A 20586-nucleotide genomic window follows, 5' to 3' on the forward strand; every position below is an offset into this window, starting at 1 on the left:
ATTCACACCAAGACACACTTCGTTTTTCCCGAACTAGTCTTTACTTAAACCTGCAGGTTCATCAATGAGTTGGGGAAGAATAAAATGAGAGAAGGTGAATAAATAAAGTCGAGACGGAGCGAGCGGACGATATTTGGGTTATCGCCCGTCTCACTTGCACCTATTCTGAATTTCAAACGAGAACCCTGGGCCGAGGAGAGACGGAGGAAGTGGCTGGAAAGACAAAGGCGGGAGAAGAAGCAACAAGCGAACGCTACTGGAGGCTTGACAGGGGGTATGCAAAAGAAGTGGTTTATTAATGAGATATCTTAACTGAAGGAGGGCCGCGAAGAAAGGGGGGCAAAGGAAGACGTAACTTGGACATGCAAAGCTACAGCGAGGGCGAGGCGACGGCTGTAGTTTTACACTTTTTATGAAAGTAGCTTTGTTAAAGCTAATGGCTACAGGTTGTTTCTTTTTTTTAATAATTCGCGTGCATCTTGTGTTTGCATATGTTAGGAAGCTACTCGTATCTTTGCTCTATCTGTATTCAGATTTGTGTTTAAGTGTTAAGCTGGAGCATCCCTCTAATTGCCTCTGTATTAGCGGGGCCAGCTCTTTGATCCGGGGGCTGCGCCGGGGCTTCAGCACTCGCTGCACAGGGTGGTCTCCCATCATGCTCGGCTGATCACAGGCGAAGTCTCACTATTGGTTGCCTGGCAGGCTCTCCCCATCAGCCATGATGCTACACGCCTCTGACAACTTCATTATCTCAATTCGACCCTCCGAGTCCGCTCTGCCATACACTCCTCTGTGCGAGCGGCGCAGGCTTAGCGCTGGCAAGGATTGGCACAGGGAAGAATGCAGGGAAACACGGAATATCAATGATGCAAAAAGGGATAAAACGATTTAAAGGAAAAGCCTTTAGCGGACTGGACCATACAGATGAAGGGGTTTTTTTTCCAGTTAATAAGTAGTGGCACTAATTTAGTTGGTGCAACATAGCGTGTATTACAATTTTCTTTTTCAATTATTGAGACATTTGTTTAACATCAATTTTCGCCATCGGGATAGATTTGAGTCTTAAATTTTCGATTACAATTATAGACCGAACGTCAACTGATGATATATAATGTTTGGATCTGTACATATTCAAACACAAATGTACATTAAAAGCATTGCATGCTCCCGACACTCCCGTGCACAACCATTCCAACTTTTAAATACATTGTATTCCAAACATATTTTTTAATGTTTTAATGGTCTCGGCGAATATTTAATAAGTGTTTTTAATTAAGAGTTTTTGTCTTTTATTGAGAAAAAAACTTTTCCAACTCAATAACCGATTAGCACCGATACAGTGCACACCGCAGCCAAAGGCTTTATTTCTTGTCTTTGTAAAAACATGACAGAGAGTCAAATGAATGACAAATGTATTGAAGTATTATGTTGGTTCACACAAGTCTTTTAAGTAACATAACCACTGCACCATCAGAATTGCGGAGTTCTTAAAGCTCTTCTTAGTGTCTGAAAGAAATGTTGAAGGAATACTAACAACTCTTTCCATCATCATTGTCACAGGAAAGAAGATTTTTCAATTTTAGTAATCAACCTTTTACCTAAAGTCAAGTTGTCTGGCCTCATAATGTTTACCAGCAGCAGTGTGGAGAATATAAAGCGAATGTTTACGCCATTTAAACAATCATAACTAACGTCAGAACACAGACGAAATCTCCTATTTTCATTGTATCATTGCCAACGTTTAAAAAATAAAAGTTTTATTATAATGCAATAATGACTTTTTTCAGTTATTTTGCCAAATGTTAGACAGTAATGTAACCTTCAGTGGATGTAATAAGCAAACCAAGTACTTTAGACAGTTGCGTACCGTCAGTCGTCAAGAGAACTTGTCCTTGTCAGGGCAAACCTTTATTATTTCTATCTTAAGAGACACTAATCCGATCTAAAGTGACCCACCAAACAGGACGGGTCCGTTTCACTAATCGAAAGTCAAATTTATGATACGATATGATACCTGCCAGGATGAATGGGCATGTCTTTGGAAAAAAAAAAGAAAAGAAAAGCTGCACATTTGCAGGCCCCAATCTGATTTCCAAGTCACTGAGCAGAACAAGGACGTGTAATTCTGGGGTTTGTTGGCTGTATGACAGGTAATTCGAGTTTACCATGGTTGTACCTCAGTGGCAGACAGGTGAACTATTGAACCTGATCCCCGCAGTACGGACCTGAAATAGCAGGCTAATTAGCCGCTTGCAGACGAGGAGGTTGTGGGGGTATAAATATTTCGTACTCTTCCGATTCCACTCTTTTAATCTCTCATTCATGAGGCCTTCCAAGTGCCCTTGGCATTGGATTTACATTCGCCGATGCCCTCGCAGGCAAACTTGCGTTGTATAACGGCATCAGCGTAATGATCATGATGGTTTAACAACTCTACATTCAAAAGCAAAATGAACAGAAGAGTCATGTAACCCTGAAACATTCATTTGATGCGACATTTTTTTCACCCCCGATACAAAAACTGTCACATATTTATTCAAACATTTAATTAAAATAGTCTCTACTACTGCTCACAATATCAATGGAGATTATATGAAGGGTCATTATTTCTTTTCCTAATGTTTGAAAAGTTTAAAGATCACTCTTTAAAGTATAAAAGTTTGCTCAAGCCTAGTTACAGCCAAGGGAATGATCTATTCCAGTTTGGAAAAAGAAATAAAAAGTCCTACTCCCTTCTGAGGAGTGCTGCCTGTCTGGCACAACACGTATCAATCTGTTCCAAATGACAAGTCGATAGAAAACGTGTGGTAAGTCAGCAGAAAAGAAGGAGGATAAACAGAACCGAGTATAACTTTGGAGCTTTGTTTGGTAGGAGGGAGTCGACAGATGTGGTAAACACAGACAACCACGGGATTCCTACCCAATCTACGTGACGCGTCGCCGGAGAACGGATGAAGTGCTCGAAGGGCAGAATTCACTCGTTCACGCGCAATACTTGTAAGCACATTATTCACCAATTGGCAGGTTGCAGGGACCAAGTGCTCGTGTGCACGGCGGTGACAGGCAGATAGTGAACCACCCGGCTGACAGCGCTTGACAACTCCTCAGCTTCTTGGGTGAAAGGGGGGAACAGCGAACCCTGCTATTTTAACTTCAACTTTAACAAGGGCACCGAATATACAGCAAGTTATAGCAACTCAAAAAGTAAAGCTTTACCCCAGTTGCTATGCAATATTGTGTGTCATAACTTTCAATATCAATAACTTTGGTGAAATTGTATGTACACTTTATTTATTACTACATTAATAGTAAAGAGATCCAAGTTAATGTTTTTCAACTACTTATTAGTTAAAACATGGGATGGTACAGCAGGGTTTAACCGATAAAGAGCCAATTGGGGAGGGTAATACTGCAGATAAGAATTTACTTATTCACTATTTTTTACTTTGACAATGAAGATGACAAAATATTTAGTTAATACATGTGAAATATGTTTTTACTTCCATGTAATCAACTCAAAAATAGAAATTTGACAATTCAATACACAGATTTCACCTAAAAATGTTGGCAATTTTAAAATGATATTAAACTAAAACATAAAATGAAGTTCAGATAGAATGTTCTTTTTTTTTAAATATTACCAGACCGAGTATTTTCAATATCATTATGATGGATATGTATTTTTTTTTCATTTCTCTTTCAAGAAAAGAAGCCAGTGTTACTTAAATGTCAATAGATCAAGTGTTTGTACTTGTAATTAACCCAATTATTTGTTCAATAAATGACGGTCATGCTGAATGTTACCTGCTCGTACAATAAAGTTGTTTCATAGGTATCATATATCTGCAGGGATGTCCAGGAAGGAGAGACAGATCAAGGTAACCAATTAAAAAAAGTTAATGGGGGGAAAGAAAGTGAGAGCCTGTGCACGGCACAACCACTGTAACAGAACTTGTGTGAAGCCAAAGGCTGAACACACATCCCAACTTAATTTAGCAGGCCCAGGTTTTTAATACTTGCCCGGAGCAAGAAAAAAAAAAAGGGTAGAGCTGGACCAAAGAGGTTCAAATTTACAGGCATCTTCCTCTCAAAAAACCCCCGAGATCTTCCTCCCTCTCTGAGGGGAAAGAGAACTCATTTAGCCATTGATGACCTCGCTGATCACATCCTTGTGGTCAAATCTTTCCATCAGGCACTTTATTACAATGAAACTTTATGGAGTGCAAACTTCCCCCTGCTCAACTTTTAAAAGAACTTGAGAGTTGGGTGAAATGAAAGTTAAAAGGTTGCAGGCTGGAATGCACCTTTAAACTTCAGCGGAGGAAATAAACATTGCCTTAACAGCTTTTTGGCTTTTGCTAGACTCTCTATTTCTGTACATATGTCTAAACATTTCACCTTCAAACCTTTATTTTAGCATCATAAGATCAGTAATCTAACCCTCAACTATAATAGAATTTAGCAGACAGCTGGTGTATATACACTATTTAGCCAGAACAAGATTACATTTGTCATGGATGTAAAATGACATCCAAAAATATATACACTATATTAACAACAGCGATGATTCTCCCGTTTTTTTAATGCAGTTAAAGCAGCATCAGATCATTCTTGAGGGGATGTTGATAGAGCGATACCAAGTCCGCTCTAGGGTTGTGTCACATGAATTGGTAGCTGGAACTTTCTGCCAAGTTGAATTCAATGTTCACAGTCCGATGTATAGAAACTGGCCGAAGGCCGAGACTGTGATGCAACAAGACCCCGACTCAGACACCTTTGGTTGCCAATCGGACATTAGCGCACATCCTGCCGACCTTAGTCCCCCCCGTCCATACAACAGTTTCACCCTCTGTCCTGCTTTTTGGGCTTTGATGAGGACCAAGAAGGCGCCACGTAAGGTCGCCTTGTTAAAATCTTGTGCTTTATTTTGTCTCTTTTTGTGCGTTAATTGTATGTCTGATTGCTCTTAAAAACAATGTTTATGTGTAGGGTTTAATGTTCGATGTTACACGATTGTACATAAGCACATTTCCTAGTTGGTGGAAGCCTTCACCGACAATGGAGATAAAAAGTAATTACGATCATGATTCTGATTCTTAAATCTTGTCAGTCTTAGTTTTCCAATGTCTGTGTTTTGGGGGAAATCCTGGAATATTCCTGACTGACCATTGTTATTTGGAGTTTTATTTCTTCTGAGTTATTCATTCATTTTTTTCCTCTCATCAGGGTATAGGGGAACTGGAGCCTATCTAGCCTATGAACTGGTCATCAGCCTATTACACTGAACACAGAGACAAACAAAAATGTATACATATACTCACACCTACGAGAAAGTAAGAGTACTCATTCAACATTTGTATGTTAGGACTTGTGGCAGGATGCTGAAGTACCCAGAGTAAACCGAGCACAAGGAGAACACACATGCTGTGTCTCAAATCACATACAAGCGTACTAAAAGTTAGTAGTTTATTGCGTTAGTGCGTCTCAATTCTTAGTATGCGAAATTTAGTGCGCCATGCACACTAAATTGGCGTACTAACACGCCCACAAAACTGAGCATGGTTCGATGGACACTAACCACCCTAAACAGCCGCCATCTTAGTGACGTTTTAAACGGAAGTTACGTCATATATAATTATATGCATATATATGCATATACTTACAGGTGCATTTTCTGCAGCAGTAGGAGGATAAACACGTCTTCGCTGCTGATACCAGCTTAAATATCTCGCGATTATTTAGATTCTCATATTTTTTCTTTATTTATTTTTCCAAACTTGCAAAACTTGCTGCCAGCAGGTGGCGATGGCATTCAAACAGCTGAAACATTATTAAATAGAAGTAGAAGAAGAAGCTGTCATGTGATTTCCTGTTAGTGTGTAGCAGCAGAGTTTGATTTGAGACATACTATCTGTTGAGAATGTGCGTACTAGTTAGTACGTACACTAAACTGATGCATACTAACTTCTAGCATACTAAGAGTAGTATGCGATTTGAGACACAGCAACAAACTTACACTGAAAGGATTAGAAAAAAGGCCTCAAAGGAACCGTTTATTTTCCATTTCTGGTTTGTTAACAATATTACTATCCATTATTTGAATTAAACAAGTGACAGCAAGAGTCCTTGAACAACAAAACAGAACAAGAGGAAACGATAGTACTGATAATTGTAGATTCCTGAGAATTTAAAAATAAATATGTTTGTTAAAACAAGACGGTTAATAAAAAAAAATTGTCTAGAAGGAAGCAGTTTCTTGAGCTACAGGGTTCCTACAGTAATTTAAACATTTATTTACCTCTATAAAGGATGGTGGCGATAAAGAGTCCATCTTAACGGTTTATTATTTGGTGCGGAGATGAGGAGAGTCATCTTCAGGGCCGGAGCGTGACCTAGAATGTGAAACCACCCAGCTTGGAACTAAATGTGTCATATGGACTCAATCATTTTCTTACTCTAGCGATGGGGACAGACAAGCAGAAGGAAGGAATAATGTGGGGGGGACGGGACGGGGTGAGCGAGATCGACGGCTTGACTCAGAAGCTAATTAAGTCATTTGAAATAGCCACTGAGGTACCTGTACGCAATCTAACCACGGAGCAGCATTGATGAGGCTCCGCCAGGCCCCGGGCTAACTTCTTAAAGAAGGCAAAGGAAAAAAAAAAAAAAGGAGAATGCAAGACGGGAGAAAAAAGTGAAGTGGGTTTTTTAATTGAAGCTGAACTTGGAGACAAGCATGTGTGTCTCTGTGTGTTGTGCACCAGGAAAAAAAAAAAAAAAAGGTTAAGCATGCCCCCAGCACAGTGTCTGCACACACAGACCTTCAATGGGGAGCAGGTGGACGAGATACGGGGTCTCGAGGAAAACGAAGGGCAGGGGCGAGAAAAAAAAAAAAAAAGACTTGATAGATAATTGAGTGAGTTCACGCAACGGCCATCTTGCGTGGTTCACATGGGCGTGTCCATGAACTCTACGTAACTCCTTCTGCACAAGCTTGAGATAAATTAAATGTAATTGCTCCTGACCTCCGCTAAAGGTCAATGCTGCCTCTGTCCACAGTGCCCTTGAACTACGTCTAGTGAACATTGTAAGGACAAATAAATAGCAGTTATAAAACACCTGGTTGGACCGATAAAATTGCGCATAATATTGACCATATTAAAACAAAATTATAAGTTAAAAACAATAAAAGAACTATCAAATATTTAGTTAAGTTACATAATATGGAGTACTTTATTTACAAAATATTTTCCAACCTTAGAACCTTCAACCCAGGTTAATTTGAGATGCACTATATTTTAAGCATAATGAGGGTTTTTTTTTACATCAAAGAATGTCTTTAAAAAATTGTCCTCAATTTGATATGAAAAATGATACATTGATTATTCAATTGGCGACATGTTTTTTTTTTTCAGATTCTACGAAGGCAGAAACAGAAAAGGGTGGTTCGTTTCACATTTTTATGGCAGCAGTTGGCACCGTTTTTACTAACTAGGCGAGGGAATTTACCATTTAGTTTCTTAACTTTTATACTTGGCATTAAAGCTAGAAGTTTTCCTATTTGGATCTGTTGTCCTTTTTATTTCTGACAAGGTGTTAAAGGGCAACTACTATGTTGATTTAAGTGTTTCTTAAAATGATCTTGGACCTCTATTGTACTCATCAGTATGTCTTTTTGGACAAAACTCTTTTTAATTTAGATATTTATACTAGAAAATGTTTTAAGCCGTGATCACTGAAAAGACTTTGTTTTTCTGGAGATTAAATCTTGTCTACTGTAACTACACCCACTCTCACTGACTGGTCAAACATTAAGGGTTTGTCACCACGTGTCATCGTTCCTGGAAGCTTCCCCCTTCAAGCGTGTGATTGAAGGGGGAAGTAGTGTGATCTACATCTGTCAGGAGAAGGAGTGAAGACCATTAAGACATCATAATGGACAACGCTGAAGAGAACTTTATAAAGTAATAACATCAAAACATGGTCATGATGAGGGACTTTCTACAGCGGAACACTTCAAGAATAGAAACCTATGAGTAAGTAAGGAAAGTTGGAGTTTGACATAAATTGTCCTTTAAGGAAAGGCCTAACAGACCCTCGCTAACTACCAAAAAGAGCATACATACAGTAAACAACTTATTTTTACATACATTTTATGATTAAATATATATATATATATATACATACTCATGGTACACAAAAAAACATCAGTTTCTAATAACATTCTTTGAATATTTAATGAGAAACGACAGACTTAATGAACACACACACGCATACAACCACTCATTTGGGATCGTGGGGTCCTTCCGAAAATGCATGGCGACACCAGCTACTTGAACTGGGTCACACGTTCACACAGTATAGACTGCAGCATTGGCAGCGCAGCGATCACAGGCGAGGGCACACGAGGGGCGGGATATGGAGTGATTGGACTATTCTAGGTCAGCTCTCTTGGTAATGTACCACACTCTCTTAATATGCCGGGCTTAAGGATGAAGCCTGTTTGGCCTGACATTACAACCGGCCGACTTGACCCGTCTGAGGAGAAACATTGTGCGGCAGGAAAAAAAAAAACTTGTCTATTGAAGCCTACATGTACTGTACAGAAGCGCACATCCAAATGGGGTTAAAAGGGTTTAAAGGCAGCTGAAGTGCAAAGAATTGGATTCATCTCTTTTTTTCTGGCTGTTATAAAGCTGAATGCAGCAGATCTCTGCAGCCCAGAGAGAGAGATCAGCTCATGGACTTCAAAGGGGTTGCAACTAGGTCACGACAAGACACTGCAGTCAACGAGCACAGCCTCTGGTCTGAGACATCCCCCTTCTTTCACACTGCCAGTGCTCTCGCTCCCTCCCTAGGGGTCGCGCAGTACCATGTCTTGTTATTGATATCATAATCTCGCCTTTTTTTTTTTTTTTTATCACTGCCGATCAAAAGTGGTGTTCAGCACTTTAACAGATGTTTAATTAAGACCCCCGGCAGCAGGACTGATAGAGGGCGACAGTGGCAGATAGATGAGGAGGAGAGAGGAGAGGAGGAAAAAAAACAAAACAAGCCGAATGCTGAAAAAAGATCGACCCGTCTTGGTCACACACTGCCGTCCTGATCTGTCATAGGCCAAAGAGCCAGAGACTCCAAAGGATTCTGCAGTGCCCTTTGGACATTTAAGCCTGGAAGATGAGCACGAACAGCAGTGAGAGGAATGAAAGGATTGTGAAGGTCAAAAGGAAGAAATGGAAGAAACGGGGAGTTCAATGAGAGAATCAAAAGAAAAGAAAATAATAAGTTGGACTATTTATAGACGTTCATATTGAAATAATAGCCATCTTTCACTCTATATGTGGTGATAAGTAAAGGGATGTTGAGAGAAAAAGCAAGTTTTTGTTGTACAGGAGGTACAAAATTAAGTTAAACACGGCAAAAAAGAGCAGGACACCCTGTACTAGATCATTAGGAATGTTGTTACCAGGATCCAGAAAACAAAATCAAATTTAGTATTAATCTGTATTCATTATAACTGTCTCAAAGGTGTTTTATTTTGGGAAAAAAAAGTTCAGAATTGCATGAGCCTGTGAATCTTCACGAGTTATGATACTCAATTTTACTTTGTTGCTTTGCTAAAATTCTAATCTGGAGGTCGGTCAGTAAAAATAATGGCTACATTAAACTGGTCAAGGTTAGGGACCCTCACATAGACAGACACCCACACACACACACTAATTAAAAACTATGATTTTGGATGGTGGTTGGAACATAGAGTGCCAGGGGGAAACTGCTGCTCCAAGATTTACCAATTTACTCAAGATCACCTTAACTAACTTTAATTTTTGTCGAGTTGTATTTTGTTCTTATCATATTTTCTGTTATAATAGTCATGTAAAAGCTCTGTAAACAAAGCTGCTGTTTCAGAAGAAGACTCTTTCTAAGGTTACCCAAATGTGTTCATGCCAACTTTGTTTTTGTGTACATTTGGGAGTAAATACGACTGTGTGCGCGTGTGTGTGTGTGTGTGTGTTTTGTCAGTCTAACAGTGTTATCTGGATATGCGCCGCAGCGTGCTGCGTTCTGAGCTCAGGTTGACATTCGTTTGACTGACATCGGGGGCGACAGCAGCACAGTGGCATATGGTAACCGCCTGCTAACTGCTAAAACTTGACATCAGCGCAAACAAGTCAGCCAAGCATGGCGTTGTGGGGCTCCTGAGAGGGTTAAAGGATTGGCTGTCAGCATACGGCGGGAAAGTAACACCTATCGCAAACATCATCATAGGGATATTGAGGGGAAAAACAAGAAAAAGAAACATGAAACAGATGAATTGAAGGAGCTTGTGTTTTAAGCTTTAAAAGAGTTTATATAAAATTGGATTGTTGGATCTTTACAACCTTAATGTTGAACACTAACTTCGTAATAAGTAACAAAACATGAATCTCAAATGTCAGACATGGATTGAAAAAAGTTACAGACTGAAATCTATTCAGAGATTAATCATATTAGCAATATACAATAAATCCATTTTACTGACTATTAAGACATGGAAAACCATCAGTTAATAAACAATCTATCGAATTAAGCTTTACAGTGAAGTCATTACCTTTAATATTTAGACCTTTCTATTAAGGAGTCAAGAACATTTAAAGTATATGTAACCTCTAGCAATATTCAACCATCAAGCCTAACAAAAATAAATACGGCAGCATTTATTTCTGATTCCAAACACAAATACCGGAGGTACAACAGAAAGGTATGCTGTTGTTTACGTCCAAAAAACGTACCGCCGGAAAACCTCTGTAACCCCTATTTAAGAGCCAGGTTTCTGCTCATCGATCAAAGTGTGGCGACACTGACCAAAGCTCAACTTTAACCCGCGCAAAGCTCAATGGTGAAATGTGAAATGTTTGTTGTGGTATAAATTTGTTGCTTTTTCACCTCTGCACAAACTCAATATCCTTCTGGGTCAACTCTAAAGTAAGCACCCTTCACCCGCTAAAACTCACAGGAGTAGAAGAGTAGAAGTGTAAACTTTTAAGAAAAAATACCACAAAACTTTTCACAAAAGGATGCGCTATAAACCTTACGTCAACTGCATCGACTAAAGTAAACAATGTTTAAGTGTGTTCGAACTCCTGTGTTGTTCTCAGTATTATCTTTATCTTTAAAGTATGTACTTTTTTGAGCTTTGTGACCCTGGTCTCGAAAAGCGCTATATAAATAAATATTACTTACTTACTTACTTACTTGTGAATTAGGTGATAGAAATGTATAACAATGGTTCATTTTGGAAATTTGTCCATTAAGACTTTTCTTAACTTCATTCAAACATAGGTGCAGATGTACTTTTAGTATTGACCGTTTTAGATGCAGTAGAATGAGCTTTAAATGGGGCATAAAACATGAAAATAGTAGATGATTTTCACGCATACAAAAAAAATCAAACATGCTAAATCTACCATGTTACAGTTTGTTTTCATGTCTTAACAAAAAGGATCCGTTTCGCCTCCAGTTAATACAAAACTCTGCAGCGAGAATTCTGATCCGCTCTAGTAGAAGAACTCACATTTCTCCAATCCTTAAGACTCAACTTTAATATTCTGGTTCTTACTTTCAGATCTATTCATGGTCAGGCTCCTCCTTACATCAGTGATCTGATCCAGCCTTACACCCCAGCTCGGGCTCTGAAGTCTGTGGATCAGAATCTACTGATGGTTCTTGAACACGCTTCCGGACCAGAGGAGAGAAATCCTTCCAGGCTGTTGATCCTAAGCTTTGGCAGATCTTCCTTTCTCTGTCTTGACCTTTTAGTATATATTTTATTGAGTATTGTTTTTTATTGTTTAAGCGCTTTGTGACCCTGGTCAGGAAAAGCGCTCTACAAAATAAATGACTTACTTAAAAAGGTTCATATTTTAAAAAAACATTCTAACAAAAGACTTTAAATGAATATGAAATACATTTATATACTGTATACTGTTATACAACTGTCATATTATCCATGTAGCTAAGCTCTAAATTCAAATTCTTCATTGTTCTTTCCACTATAATTAAGGTAGGAAACCTTTATATATCATAGTTAACTCCTCACTATCCAAGGCACAATTTTTATTTTGGGTTCCGCAAGGTTCCTTTTTTTTTCTTTCTACATGCTACTTCGTGGTCAGATCCATCTGTGCCAGTACTAGTTTTTTCAATTGCTATGTATCTTTAGTTTTTCCTGTAAAGCTTTTATCCGAACAATGTTACAAAAAGTATTTCATGGTTACTATTGATGTTTGGAGCGTACCTATGCACGTCAAACTCACACTGGCTCTATAGGCGTTGTATAAACCTTCCGTCTCATTCATCAGTGTCAGCCAAAACATGGCTGGATTTCCTAAAGGATGCCTGAGGATGTACATATCTTCTTCACATCGTTCTCTGACTGACAAATGAAGGTTCCTCGCCAGGAGAAACTCGATGGGACCTCAATCAATATATACCGCTACAAGGTACACACATATGCACACACAGAAACATATATAAAGATAAACGTATATTAACAATCGGTCGCATACACAAAAGATAAGGAATGATGTGCTTCTACCTGAACTCTTACAATTTGCCTCATGCTCATGCATACATATACACAGTTTTGCATTACCAGACAAATGCTAAAATACACTTAATATTCATTTTTTTTCAAGCTACCAATCTATTGTTCGTACAGACATGGGGGGGCGGGGGGGAAGATAGACAGGTAAACGGGTCCCCAGATAGCCATCTTGGACCTCAGCTGATGATATTTCGCATACAGCAGCAGTAGTGCTTAACACAGGGAATACTGGCACAAAATAATGTTTTCTCTCTCCCTCTGATCAATTTTTAATTTGGCCCGTGAAGCCGAGCCCTTGGCGGGGCTAGCCCTGGTAATTATGGTGGGTTATTGACAGCTGCCTTCCCGCGGGAGGCTATTTAAAAGAGGTTTAACCCCAGAGCAAGTCCAGGCCCCACACTCGCCTTTGAGAGTGTCAAGTGCATTGATCTGAGCTGCAGGATGTACCGAGACCTCTCCACCTGGAGGTGTGTATGTGTGTGTGTGTGTGTGTGTGTATGCTTGAATGGGCGCGTGTTGGTTGCAGGGCTGCTATTACAAGGCCACGGTGAGACAGATCATCTTTTGACCCCATTGCACACCTACAAATACACAAGACGTACACAAACACCGAGGCTCTCCTCTGGCGAAAAACCTGGGCTGGCTGGGGAAGATGGTACCTGTCTGGCCTTTTGGGACACCTGATGCCCTCAAGATAAGTCAATAGACCTTTAAATTCTGTGTTTTAATAAGTATGTATTCAAACGCAACACAGGGGTCCAACGAAATCTGCGTTATAAAAGAAATTCTCCTCAGATTTTAGATATAGAGTATAAACAAAAAAGCCTCTTCCTGAAACATTTCCACACCATTTTTTTTTGACAACAAGGAAGAATGTTTTCCGCCGGCTTTGGTTGATATGTTCATTTGTAAGCAGCGAGGTTCTCGGGATGCAGAGCAGTGACAGGGCCAGAAGGTAATGATACAGCTGCCATGATGCAACAAGTAGACCTGTCGACTGTCAGCAGGAGAAATCATGAAGGAATAAGCTGTCATTAAGAGGCCTTCACCTGGTAGTCTTCCTGTCAGATGCCTGCCTACTGCCGGCTCTCATTCTCTACACTTCCCAGCGCTTCTCAACCCAGTCCCAACCGATTCTGTGGGTACTGCCTTTTCGCCGCTTCTTATTCCTCTGCCTCGCCTCATCTGTAGCACAGTCCGTCAAACCTTTTTCCAAGCTATTAATACCTCCTGCCACTTCTCATTTCACCTTCAGGTTGTAGGGTATACTTCGAGTTATAAATCTGTCCACGTGTATCCTATATTAACCCTGATGACTTTACCATGTGACCATGAGCGTGAACCCCGGACATAAAAGAAGCAAATCAACTTCTAGTCCCGTGTTATTTAACTATGAAAAGTCACACAGCTGGCGCAACATTGATAAAGACAGATACATTGAAAGCGTGGAGGGGAATGAGTAAAAGTGACAGGCTGCCCCAAGTTTCACCCTTGAATGTATGTGTGTGTGGCATGTAAAGCCTGATTAACCAGCACAGTCAGCGATTTTCTCCCACAATCCCCTTTACTAGTTGTGATCCCATCGGAACAGACGAAAGACAGAGAGAGCTTCTAAAGGAGATGGTTAAGAATTTCTAAGTAATGCTCCAACACTACATGCCCCCATCGATTTTACACACAAACGCCGTCTTCCCTGTGTCTGCGTTGTGTTTGCGTGTCCATGTTTGCTGCCTGTGTCTTGTGGAGCCCCCTTTTTCTATAGTTCCCTGACTGCACTTCGGATGACCCTTTGCTGCAGGCTTTGAATTTCCAATCAGCATCCCAAGAGGAACTTAGCAAGAGCTGCACTCCAGGCAGCAGTTTCCTGCCATGAAACTTGGGACTTAATTGAAACTACGAGGGAAAAAAAAAAGACTTTTAAATTGTAAACTATGCTCTTAATGGAGGTCTTGATCAGGAATTGATGTTTTCATAGTGGACGTAGAATCCAGAATTGGGGTTAAATGGTGCACTTTGAACACTTATTAGAAAGTGTATTTAAGCCCTATTACTACAGTAATTATGTACAGGTGGCCTGTTTATTCTTTATTTTCATGGCTGAAAAAAGTATGTGACTCCTTTGGTTCCTTAGTTTCGTTATTTCGTTATTATTTAGCATAACTCAACATTATCTACAGTTTTTGACTGCAATAATAAAAAGAAAGACAACAAAAAAGGGAACTGTTTTTTTCAATGTTATTAAATCATTAGAACATACTAGAGTTGATAGTGTGAAGTGCCCAAATCTGAGTCCATGGTTCTCAGCTGAAATAAGGTGGGGAGCCCTCCAAGAGTTTGTGGTTTATTGGGGTCTTGTTTACAAGTGAGGAAAGAAATAAGATAAAAAATCGACGATATGTTTGGGTGGGCGTCAGCAGTTATGCGGTCAATATATGTTCATACCGTAACTAATAGTCAAGAGCAGTGGATTGTGATGGAATTGAGTGTGTAGGTGAGACCCACAACATGAAGGAGAGACTATGTCAATAAAGTGTATCTATGTCTTTCAGTATCAACTGTCCTAGGAATGCCTCAGGATCCCCCAAAAAAGCAGATATAGCTTGGGAGAGCAGAGTCATCCTGCTTAAGCTGCTGCTGCCATGAGTCTACCCCAGGTAAGAAAACCATAAAAAGGGCAAACCTAGATGACAGTTGTAAACTTTTGTGTCATTTTTATGACGATAACATTAAATCCTGGCCCTTTGGTAGTACCTCTTTTAGTCAGTTAAATTTTAATAGCCAGGGTTTTTTGGGGGGATAGTATGGTTATGCAGTGTGATATTCTCATGCGACTGTCAAGAGTGAAACCTCACCTCTAATCTTCTGTTAAAAGTAAATTCCCTAACTAAACAAACATTCCAACATCCGTCTGTTTCCCCCTCTCTCTTAGTGAGCTCTAGCTCTGTGAGTTTAACAAATATATTCTCTTAACAACAGAAATACATTTCCTAAATGTACCAGAAAGCATCTTTCTGAGGTCAGAGTAAAGCAGCCATTTTTCCCTCATAAGTCCAGTGTTAAGCAGTTCATTCAACGACATATAAACCACAAACATGCTTCTAATAGATGTAGACAGCACAGATTGACTGGCAATGTGTACGGTTGTCTTCCCTGTACATGGCCTTGTGTGCGGTAATGTCTCGATGATGATTTGTCAGGGTGTTAGAACACGATTTCTTGTTTACCGTGATGAATGAGCGAGACTCGCACTGCACACACCATGTTCTCTATATCTGGGCTGTCACTTAAGCTCTCTGCAGCACAACGGTGCTGTCAACTGTTATCCCAGCCAGGGTAACTGTAATTCAAAGACCTTCTCTGTGCCGCTGAATCATTTGTTAGCACATACAGGCACACAAGCTAAACCTCCCCCGATGTCACACACAGCAGGAGTGGGCTTTACGAAGCAGTCAAAGTCTTTAAGGCATCGAAATGAGTGAACAAGGAATGGAGGGAGAGAGAGAGAGAGAGAGCAGTCGTTTCCTGGAGTCAATTTGAACAGTAAGCTGATGAAATTAAAGCAGTTCTCATGGCCAAGATGTAAATTTGAAACATGCATAAAAAATAACTCTGTTAATGTTCCATCGGTGAATTTCATTGTGATAAGTTTAACTTGTTTTTGAGAAGGTACTCCTGTTGCACTCTTCCTGGGAAAAAAAGTGTGGTCTCTGACATGTATGTCCAATATTTCATTTGGGAGATATTGGACTCTGACTTATCACAAGGTCTCCTAGGGTAAATGTAGTATACACCAGCTGTGCTAGTAAGATTTGGTGACCTAAAAAAAATAAAAGCCATTTCATTAGGCAAAAACATCTAGTTGCTGACAAATCACATTCAGATTTGTATCGTAAAAAAGACGCACCATGGAACAAAAATAAGCCTGAAAAAAGGCTAATGACGTCACAATGTTGATCATTTGTTTAATTATCACTTTACTCAAACATCTACTGGTATTGCTGTTCATTTAAAATAACATTTTAATTCTACTAGGACGTATCCACTGAACTAATAGCGACATTTGGTTTTAGTTGCCAAAAACCTTTCCTATATAATCATGTAGTGTGTGATGTTGTCTGATGCGATTAAAGGCAAAAGTAAATAAATGTTATTTTCAGAGTATGTGCTGATACGCCATTTTAAGCTGTTTTATATCTTGCAGTACTCAGTAATCCATGAAGACAGATGGCAATGTATTCATGTAATTAATTAATCAGTATTTTTTGTAGTTATTGTGATCAATCATATTGAGAGAGAATTTCCACAAATACTTCCTAACCAACAGGAAAACTTGAGCTTCAAGTCAGAAGAACTCTGCATTAATAGCGATTAACACTTTCCCACCGTGATTACAGGCTATAAATTCCTACATGACCCGAGGGCAAAGTTTGCTTTGCTTAACACTTGTGAAACAGCAAGTTTCAGCACTTTGAGATTGTGAAATGAACATCAGATGTAGTCCAAACCAAAAGGGCAAAACACTGCACCACAGTACACTTGAATCAAGCACAAATGTGAGGGTCTCTGAGGTCACATAGTGAGCCCTTTGGCTTGAGTTGAACTTTGGCTATAATTATTGGTAACCTTTAGGTATTGTGACTAGTTAAAAAAGGCACCCATCAAACTTTTAAATCAATTACTGTTTTAATGAAATAATTGCTTTTTTCTTTAGAATGCAAGTAACACTGCAGTAAAACAGCTAGATAAGAAAATAACCAGCCAATCAGCTCTCAATTTGCAGTTCTTTGTCCAGTGTAATATACATTTAACCTGTGAGCAACCCTAGAATATAATTGTATTTCTTGCAAAGAACCCATGAGCAAAAACAAGCGTTATTTAAACTCCTATCAGTCGGCAAGTAAGCTTCTCAGAGCAATACTTTTTGGTAATATCCAGTATAGCATCGTTGTTCTTCCTACCTCCATAGCTCTGGTGATGAAGGGGATCTGTGTTCCTGAGTCCAGGTCCTGGTTGATGATGAGTCTGCGGGCCCACTGACCAGCTCGCACGACGCCGCTTCCCTGGATCAGCAACAGTAGCTTCGAAGGGTTGGTCAAGGCATCTTGGCTAAGGTAGATGAAACTCGTGGGCTCGTCCACTGCGTCCACCTGGTGGTTTAAGAGACGCACAACAACAGCTTAAGTAATATATTGCGCATGCTAACCTTATTACATCAGTTTTCACGAGGCTTCACAATTGTCGACTACATGTGGTTTCTAACAATAAAAAAAGGAAATTGTCTTGAAAAATTAAATATGATAGACACAACTAATGTGTCAAAATATTGCCACAAATGTACAAGATAGAAATAGTAGAGACTTACACACTTGAAAATAAGAACAAATACAGAATCAAAAAGTATTTGTACTGCTATAAGAAAAGATCATTATATTGAAATATACCTTCATGTTGTTACCCTTGGCTTGGATCGTTTTGATTGGTCAGCTAAAATAACAGATTGTTTTCATTTTTAATTTACCATCATAATTGTTTATTGTTCATTCATATACACAAAGATTAAAGGGATATACCAGTTATGAAATAATATAATCATAATTATAAACGTTATACATTGCCTTTATCCATTTATCAGTTTAATTTAATATGATATTTATTTTAACTAACTCATTTTATTGCATTTTCTGTTATGGCACATCTGGTTTGCACTGTGTATTGGTTCATTTTGCAATTTGGGACATTTATTCATCCATCTAAATTCAAGATCAATTAAGTTTTACTAAAATACAACAGTAATAAACACCAAAGACCACGATAAGTAACGGTATTTGGGTGATTATGCTCAAAGTAAGGCATAACATGAACAGGAATTTGAAGACTACACATCTTTGCATCACTCCAAAGTATGCCTGGAAGAATCTCAGAGGAGAAAAACAGTGTCCATAAAAGCCATGGGTGGCAGCTGCAAGAACTTAATCCAAGCAGACAAAGAAAGGCGAGATGGAGAAAAAAAAAAGAAAAAAAACTCGTCCCTTTTATTCTGGTGTGCTCCCTCATTCCCTTTGCCTATACTTGGCTGCAGTTAATCTTCTTAAAATCAGTGGTCACAAGTTCAACGCCACGCAGGTGGACGGACCCACCGCTAACACACAAATGCGTAGACACACACACGCCATAGACACTCTGGGCTGGTGGGCCAAAGAAAAGCAGAACAGAGCCATTTTCCAGAGGAATAATGAGATAAGTAGGCCCGGGTAGATAAACCAGTGAAAGTGTATTGGGGCTAATGAAAGGCGCTGAGGCTCTGGCTAGGTGATTTATAGACACCGTTAGCACTGCCGGTGAATCAGCTATACATCTAAACACCAACATTGTCCCAATAAACGCGACTTGAAAAATGATCATGAATTTTACACGCCTAGGAAAAGGATGGAGGGGTAAATGGGGGCAAAACAGAGACAAACATGCTTTCAACAACAAATAAAAGGGATCAAGTGTGTTCTCTGAGCCAGGATGAGCCGGGCAAAGAATAACTCCACGATGGCAGTGTAGAAAGTCCCCTTCAGCGCAAATGAATGCAAAACAGATTAAGCATCAACATGGCGTGCCTGCTGCTCCTTTGAAATGACACGTCACAATACAGTTAATTTGTTGAGGAGACACTTTTACACAAAGGATGTGGGCAGAGGAGGGGTAGCGAAAAAAAAAAAAAGAGGAAGTGTTGTCACTGAAAAAAAAAAAAGGGATATAGAAAAAGCTTGACAAAGACTAAAAGGAGACATGTCTGCTTTCTTTATTATTATTCTTTTTAAACAGGACACTCAATACCATAATCACACTGTGGCGCTAAAGCGTTTACGTCAATTTTCTTTTTTTTTTAAACCCTCCCTTTAATCTTCAAGGGCATTAATCAAAGAGGGAAAAATTTCATTCCGTTTACTTACTGGAAGGATTTTTCTCATCAAGTTGCACTTCGTCTCCAACAGCTCGTAAACGTATTGAGTGATGATCTGGGCAGAGAGAGGGAAAAAACAAGCTCACATTACACATTTTAATGCAATTAATATATTCTGACTTTCGCATTCAAACACCTTAAAACAATTGCGTGTGTATGTAAACCAACGCCTGCAATATTTGCAAGCAGGAATAAGAAACACGATTCCAAACCTTTGTTTGCCCTTCAAACTATTCTGTGCCCCCTGGTAAGAGTGTTTGTGTGTGTGAATCACAGCGCGGTGAGACTTTTGAGGTTGTAAGTGCCAGGAGAGGAAATCTCCTGTACAGGCGAAGGGCTGATGTAAGTTATGTTTATCCCTGCAGCCACCGCACTAAAGAACCTTGTACACACCAAGTCATTCCAACCCCAGGCCAAGCCTTTCATGGTTCAGTGACATTAACAACTCTCTATTCCATTTCCCTTATTTTTCAAGCCTCTCTTTTATTCTCCCACAAGACTTTTATTTACAGCTGAGAAATGAGAGACATCTTGCAAAACAAACATCAATTGTTGATCAGATATAAGAGACTTATTATGGATAAGGACATGCAACAGTGGAAAGAATTGAAAGACGTGGAGATGACGACGGTATCTTTTATAACAAGACAGAGAAAAGGTTCTTACAATGAAGGTCAACTATGGGAACTTATTTTGTAAATCCAGTATCATTTGATGAAAGCAAGAAGCTTAAAGCAGGATCTTTTTGCTAAAGAGCGTGTCCAAACACCAGTCACGCTCTGTGGTCAGAAAGTTGACCAGCTTAAAAAAAAAAGCAAAGTCGATTCCCACAGCCTTCTTGTGGCTCATCCTAGAGCCGGGCTCGGTCGATTACATTTCCTGAGGGACTACATGATGTACTGTGAGTATTGTGATGGGCCATCCTGCCGAAAGTAAGAAGACAAAAAGGCAAAATACCATGAATTGGGAACATATACTAAAGTACAAACTAGTACTAAAGACCAGCTGTAGTACAAAGCATTATTGTCTTGAACAATGAACAACATTT

The 20586-nt window shown here is 39.5% G+C and overlaps 1 protein-coding gene across 2 annotated transcripts in view; it reads right to left on the minus strand.

Annotated features, from left to right (window-relative positions):
- Positions 1 to 20586, minus strand: part of arb2a (ARB2 cotranscriptional regulator A) — a 150232-nt gene that overhangs the window by 113060 nt on the left and 16586 nt on the right. For both annotated transcript variants that reach the window (XM_087794663.1, XM_087794661.1), the window contains exons 5-6: positions 19528 to 19593; positions 17545 to 17733 (exon numbers count right to left, since the gene is read on the minus strand). In XM_087794663.1, the coding sequence (XP_087650789.1) occupies positions 17545 to 17733; positions 19528 to 19593 (255 nt within the window). The remainder of the gene's footprint in view (positions 1 to 17544; positions 17734 to 19527; positions 19594 to 20586) is intronic.

This window comes from Callionymus lyra, chromosome 1 (genome assembly GCF_982586985.1).
Source record: "Callionymus lyra chromosome 1, fCalLyr1.hap1.1, whole genome shotgun sequence".
Taxonomy (NCBI): Eukaryota; Metazoa; Chordata; class Actinopteri; order Syngnathiformes; family Callionymidae; genus Callionymus; species Callionymus lyra.